This window comes from Giraffa tippelskirchi, chromosome 8 (assembly GCF_054371585.1).
Source record: "Giraffa tippelskirchi isolate mGirTip1 chromosome 8, T2T-mGirTip1v1.2.pri, whole genome shotgun sequence".
In the NCBI taxonomy this organism is placed as follows: Eukaryota; Metazoa; Chordata; class Mammalia; order Artiodactyla; family Giraffidae; genus Giraffa; species Giraffa tippelskirchi.
The window spans coordinates 65,742,411-65,749,573 of NC_137282.1; the positions used below are offsets into that span (position 1 = coordinate 65,742,411).

The window sequence follows — 7,163 nt, forward strand, 5'->3', positions numbered from 1 at the left end:
GCCAGGTGGGCCACGCTGCTCCAAAGGAGCTCACAAGCTGAGTTGCAAGGGAGGTATTGAGAGGACAGGGATGGCTACAATGTGCTGCAAACTGAGTGAGGGTCCCCACAATCCTCAGCAAAGGTCTGTGGCGTGCAAGTGGGGAGTAGAGGGCCCCCAAGTTCCAAAGGAAGGGAGGTACTCGGGAGCTAAAGCCCTTGGCTGCTGTGGTAGCAGCTGCAGATGGCAGCTCGTCCACAGTGCACTTCGAATGAGGTCATATGAGCGGGACTCGGGAAATGGCTCCGAAATCCAGAGAAAGGGGTCAGGGTATGTGGGAATCCGGCGGGGGTGGGGGGTGGATGAAGGAAGGTGTCCTTCCTCTCTCCAGTGCAATTTGGTTTGGTGAGTCTCAAAGCTACCAGATGGCACTTCCCAAGTCAGGCCCCCGCAGGAATCAGGGTGGGCTGCGTGCCTCGGCCCCTGCCACAGGGACAAGCCACACCAGTGGCCTCCCTGAGCTCAAATGGCCGGATCTGGGGCTTCTGTCTGGGTGCACACCTCCTTGCTGTGGCCAAGTTCCCCCCTTCTCTGAGCACCAGCTTCATCCTCTCGAATGAGGACATCGATTGCTACCTTGGCACGTTACTCTCTTCATCCTGTGAAGACTCATTAGGCTTATCCTACAATTACTAGCTGGCCCGAAGAGATATCTCCTGAATCCAGATTAAGGGGGAGTCTCCCAGGCTCATCTGGCATGTCTTCCCTGAAGTCTGCCAAAACCCACACCCTTGCATTTCCAGGGACTCCCCTTAGCCAGCTGGGCAGAAAACCCAGCATGGTTCAAACAAGCTGACAGACAAGCGGGAGAGGACTCACGGGCAGACGGCCTCCCTCAGGTCTCGGGTGGAGCTCTGGGACCACAGCAGCAACGGGCCATCCCAGCCCCTGGGCTCAGCAGTGCCCTCATTCTCAGGCCGGCGGCTCTGCCCTGAGGGGAGCAGGAAGGTCACCAACTGCCGCAGGCGGACCTCAAGCCCCTCCCACTGCTGGAGCCTGACCTCCCCCGGCCCCACCCCTTCCCCTACCCCAGCAGGACGAGAGCTCGTCTTCCCCTGGCTTCCAACGTGAGGCCCGACCCTGGGCCCCGATTGGGCACTGCCCCAGTCCGGAGCCAATCACAGTGGCCAGGGAGGTGGAACGCACCGATTGGCCAGGGCCAGGTCATGTGACCATGCTCCCCAGGAAACTCAAATATTACCAAGATTCCCTAACAAACCAATGAACGAAATTATCCAGTAAAGGCAAACCGTACTTTCTAATGAGGCCAATGTGACAGAAAAAAAAAAAAAAAAAAGCTTCACAATGAACTGCTCAAGGAAGCTACTAAATAAACTTTCAGAAAATTTAAGTAGTTTTTTTTTTTTTTTAATAGGGTGACGGAGAGCTATACCTTTCCCATCTATGTGAATTTAGGTTTAAACTAGATTTCCCTTGGCTATTATATAAGACAAAAAAACCCACATCACCCCCTTTCACTTCCCCCACCCCCAAAAAGGGTTTTAGTCTATTGAATTTTTGTGTCCTCAGTTGTGTCTGATTCACGGCAACTCACGAACTCTACACAGCCAGGCTCTTCCGTCCATGGAATTCAGGGCAATTTTTTTCTGTCACAGTAAATGCCCACCCTGGGTGATCCAAAGGCAAGGGCTCAGAGGATCCTGAGAGACTAACTCCTTTCAGCTGAGCACAAAGCTGGCTCCTCACTGGGATGCCTGTGGCCTGGGGCTCCCAGAGGGGAGAGCAGCACTCGCCCCACCGTGTGGTCACTGCTGGAAGTGCAGGCTGCTCCTCACTCCCCCTTGACAGTGTCCCTGAGGGCAGAACAGTGTGAATCTACTCAAGGTGGAAACGCAAACTCCGATGCAACCAGACTTCCCACAAGGTCTCCAAAACCACTCAGGAACAGGGAATTGGAAACTGCAGGGCATGACATGAATGGAGATGGAGACTTGACACCTTACACCGAGTTCACTTCCAGTTATCCCTAGACAAAGTTTCCATGAAAACTTGTCACAAATCTAGAAGAACAATGAGCAGAAACCGGACACGTGCTTTGAGTCTTCACACACAAAACTAAAAGGCAGTCCACAAAACAACCCAGAGAATACAGTGGACTTTGCAAAATCAAAGATATCTACTGTGGGAAAGACCTCATGACAAAAGCAAAAGACAGGTCATACATCGCGAGATGAATGAGTGGAAACACAAAGCTTCTCAAGGATGTGTCTCCAAACAGACAAAGAACACCAACACAACAAGCCTGTGAAAACTAGGGAAAGGTCTGAAGGGACACCAGACTGAGGAAGACACACACAGAGTATCCCGGATGATGTCCAGCACAGAGGGCCTGAAGAAACAACAGTCTAGTTGCACTCCCTCGGGCCTGTGTGACCCTGGATGAGGCCTCTGTTTCCCGGTGGCTCTGAGAGATGGACAGGGAGGAAGGGGAAGAGAAATCACTTGCATTTCTAATACTCACAGCAAAGTCTTCCAATGAGAAGGGAATTATCACCCCCACTGACAATGCCATTCACTGAAGTGATACCCACGAGTCCATCTAACCCAGAAGGGAAGGAAGGACCTGTTCTCACAAAACGGCGAGAGATGGAAGAAGGAAGATCAAGCCCACACCAATCGCTGCAAAGAGAAGCTGTGCTCAGGGCTTGAAAGAATTCCTATTGGGAAAATGATGTCACAGCCCCACAAGGCAATCCACAGCTTCGATGGTATTCCTCCCAAAATGCCAATGCATTTTCGCACCGAACAAAGAATTGCAACAGGGGTTACGGAAACAGAAAAGAGCCTAAATTGTCAATACAATCCGACGAAAAAGCCCCGATACGGACATCCAAGGTTGTGTGAAAGGAAATTAGACGAGCAAACTAGGATCCTCAGGAGAGTATCGGAGAAGGCGATGGCGACCCACTCCAGTACTCTTGCCTGGAAAGTGCCCTGGACAGAGGAGCCTGGTAGGCTGCAGGCCATGGGGTCGCGCAGAGTCAGACACGACTGAAGTGACTTAGCCGCAGCGGCAGCAGCAGGACAGTATGCTATTGGGAATACAACAACACACACAGATCCAGATCGATGGAATAAAGTTGAGGGTCCAGAAACAAACCCCGGCATCCATGGTCAACTCGTCTCTGACACAGAAGGGGAGAATATCCAAATGGGAACAAGAAAGCCTCTTCAATCAATGTCCATGGGAAAACCAGACAGCTACATCTGAAGAACGCTATTGGTTTTGATCTCACACCACCTCAATATCGGGGAAAACCCTCACCCTAAAGGCTGATGTCATGAGATAGCTAGAAAGAAGCGTAGGTCAAAGGCTCCTTAACATCAGAGTCTCCTTGCCATTTGCTGGGCGGAGGTAGAAATGGGTCTCTTCAAGTAAGGGAAAGAGGGAAACGAAGTACACCAATGGGTTTCCATCCAATGGAACCTCTTCACAACAGAGAAGCTAAGCATTCACAAATGCAAAAGATAGGAAACGGAACATGAGAGACTCCTTGCAAGTGGTGTATCTGAGAAGGGGTTCATATGGAAAGAGACGAAGAATGCACAGCACTCAGATTCCAAGAAACACCACCACCACCCTTGACCCTTCCCCCATGACCAACTCCGACCTAAAGCCTTTCTCTCCCTCTAACCTATCCCTAAAACATAACCCTCATCTAATCATATACATGTGCATTCCTAGCATCCATCCATCCACACACGAGAGAGAAAGAGGAAGACACAGACTGAATCGAGAAAGGAAAAGAGAGGGACACAGCCAGAGAGAGACACGGAACCAAAGAGAGGAAAGGAGTCGATGGCCCAGACTTTTCATCACTCTGTCTCGAAGGTAGAAGCAATGACAGCGCCCATCCACCCCAGAAGGGGGAAAAGGACGGAAGGTTTGGAGAGGAAAAGACAAGAACCCAGGGATCCATTAGAAGCTCAGCCACCCGCAGAAGCCGAGCTGGGACACTTGAACAGAATCTCAATGCAAACAGAGGACCAGAAAGTTGGCTACTCTTTTCTATAAGAGAGGGAGACCTTCGAGTCTTCCTTTCGGTGCTCCAACTTGGATGCGGGGTCTCAAAACAGTCAGGAGGGGGAGTGCCTTTTCCTGGGTTCCACGGCGCATCCAGGCCTCGTTCTGCCCCATTCTGTGCTGTGTCAGCCCTGGATGGAGTCTTTCTTTCTGAAGTCTCAGCGCACAAGCTCCACGTGATATCGGCCCCAGGTGGAAAGGCATGGAGCTGCTCGTAGGCCGCCAGACCTAGGAAACAGATGGGAGAATGACCCCCTCTCTGCAGATGGAGAGACTGGGGAAACCCTGAGGGGCATATGCTTGTCCAGGGCCACACCACTTATGAGAAGAAGGAGCCTGGTCTGAGAGCAGCGGGGTCCTCGGAGCTCAGGCCCTGGCTGCACCCAGGCCTCCCCAGGGCTGTGGGCTGGGCTGTGTGGCTGTCACTGTGCCTGCACATGGCCTAAGGGGGGTGGTCGAGCAGTCAGAAACCCAGAGATTCCCTTGGGAAGTTTTGGGGAAGGGACCTCAGCACGAACCCCAGGAAATGATGTCACCTGCCGGCAACAGAACCCAACAGAACCCGCAACCCGGGTATCCAGGCCTCCAGAGCGGAGAGGAGCCCCCAGCCAGATCACTTGCTGCCAGGATGTTCTGCTGTTTGCCCCTGCCCAGAGCCCGGGGCCGCAGGAGAGCTCACAGGCAGTGTGCGTGGGCACCCTGTCGACGTTGGCTCAGGGCACCCCCGAGAGGCCTCTGGCCCTTTGCCCGGAGAAACAGAAAGGTAACACGGGGAGCCCCAGGCCGGGCCAGGCCACCTCTCCCATGCCACCCGGAAACACCGGGTCCTTTGCCTGTGTGTGTGGATGCGGGTTTCTCGGGGTGTGTCTCCCTCAAGGAAGCCCAGGCGGATGTGGGGTCAGAAGCCTGCGGACAAGTTGTGTCCACACCCCAGGGGAGAGCAGGCTGGGTGGGATGGGGAGAGTGCGGGCAGCGCCGGCCGCCCAGGCTGACCTCACACCCTCAGGTGGGTCTCTTGCCTCCCGGGTGGGGATGTGAGCAGACACACGTCTCTGACCCTTCTGGGAAGAGAAGTTCGAGCAGGCAGAAGCAGCGGCTCCACTGGCCAGGCCCAGCTCGGAAAACTCCCAGCACGGCTGGCTGACGGTCACTGTCGTTGCAGAGCTTCCCACGTGATGAGGCCAAGGACGGGGACACCCCGTCCACCTCCTGGAGGGAGGGGTCGGAGCACCACCCCCCCGCCCGTGAGGCCCAGTGCAGGCTCCAGGTGAGCGTGCCCACGGAGGCATCAGCCCCACCGGGGGCGAAGCGGAGGCGGGGAAGGCCTGCTGCCGAGACACCGCCCAGGATACACCCGGCGGCCCAGTCTGAGGCTGCCACGGAGCTCAGCACACCCGGCTCCGACCCAGAGTCCCGAGAACCCCGGCCTCTGAGGCAGCAGGAGGACCTGGAGCCCAGCACGCCAGAGCACAGAGGTGAGGACGCTGGGGCTGGTGCACGGGAGTGTGTGGGGAGGGGGTGCTGAGCTACACAGGGACGAGTCCCCGAAAGATGCTGCTGGGCCTGCAGCAAGCGCTGGCCTCACACCCCCACCCCCATCTTGCACACTTCAGTCCCAAAAGACATCCGACGCTGGGTATTCTTTGGGAATCTCTTGGAAGCTTTCTGTCCCGGGATACGCACATGCCAAGGCTGGCCTGTGGGTAAACTTTGCTTCTCCCCCAGCTCTAGCACTGGCCTCCAACTGGAACCAGGCTCCACTTCCCAGACCTGTCCCTACAGAGGTGGTGGCTCCAGGTGCAGGACCCAGGAATCCACCGAGGGCAGGTGGAGAACCGAGACTTGCCCTCGCAGAGACACCAGGCCAGCTGGGTACTGGCCAGCACACCGGGCAGATCGGATCTCCGTGCCTGCAGGACCCCCAGCTCCAGGCACTGATGTCCCACCCCCTCAGCGAGAACCTCCACCTCCACGTGCACCTGTACCTGCTCGGGCTTTGGCAGGAGAACCCGAGGCAGAGGAGGAGTCACCGCCTCGGCAGGGAGAGCCTGCCCTGGCTCCCGCGCAACACCCAGACGCCGACGATGACTCACCCGCCCCTGCAGGAAGAACGAGCCCCCGCTCTGGACAGAGACCCAGAGCCCTTGCCGGAAACACCACGTCCAGGGCAGCGGTCGGCTCTGCAGCCTCCATCCCTGTCTGCTCACCGTGGACGCCGGCAACTCGTTCTGCCCCCAGGGGACATGGAGTTCCTTTCCCCTGAACTGCTTTGCATTTGGTTTGTTTCCACCTTTCTGGTGATGTTTTATTGTTTGTATGGTTTCGTGTATTTCTGTTGGTTAAGTTGGGATTAGTAAACTTTTTCATCATTGTTGCAATTTGGGAACACTGTTGTGTCACTCTGGTGATACTGTGTTACCATCACCACTTTGTAGTTGCAGACCCCTTCCATCTTTATGCCCCACCCGCCAACAAAGCCTGGATTCAAGGCAAGCACGCCCTGTTCATCCCTCCCCCCGATCCTGAACACAATTTCATCTTTTCTTTCGGCATTCCTTCCTATATTCTTGGTGTCCCCAATCAATGCCTCTCAGTGAAATGACTGAAGGAGTTTTTTTCGGACTCTCCACCTACTGTAAGACTCCATTGGAGAGTTCTCATTTTTATGTCCTTTGAAGTAGCCTTTGATAGCTGAAAGGACGGTGTACGCCCTTTCAAGATATCATGTGCCAAACGAAGCCCTTTTGGCAAATGCCATCATTATCTCCAGGCAGGCATTGCTGTTTGAAGGGTGACATCTCAGCCAGAAGGCAGAGGCTGAGCTCCTCTTGGTGCACCAGCTCCCAAAAGAAGCCAAGAAAGGGAGCTGGAACAACAAACCACCCCAACGCCCAGGAAAGCGTTCTTCACGACAGAAGGCTAGAAAATGACCCAGCAACCTTGTGGCCCAGAACCCCTCTAGAAAAATCACTGTTCCATAAAAACGAGAGACACATGGGAAGTTCCAAGGAGAGGCAATGCCCATGGCCAGTGTACTTTAGAGACGGCCTGACCGCTCCGGGGAAGACACGCACCGACG

At 54.9% G+C, this 7,163-nt stretch overlaps 1 protein-coding gene across 1 annotated transcript; it reads left to right on the forward strand.

The window, feature by feature from the left end:
• Positions 1-4,712: 4,712 nt before the first annotated feature.
• On the forward strand, positions 4,713-6,462 carry LOC145518965 (uncharacterized). Its single transcript, XM_081524229.1, has 3 exons — positions 4,713-4,847; positions 5,247-5,559; positions 5,810-6,462. Exons 1-3 carry the CDS (start codon positions 4,713-4,715, stop codon positions 6,436-6,438), a joined length of 1,077 nt encoding a protein of 358 aa, XP_081380355.1. The 3' UTR covers positions 6,439-6,462.
• Positions 6,463-7,163: the final 701 nt, after the last annotated feature.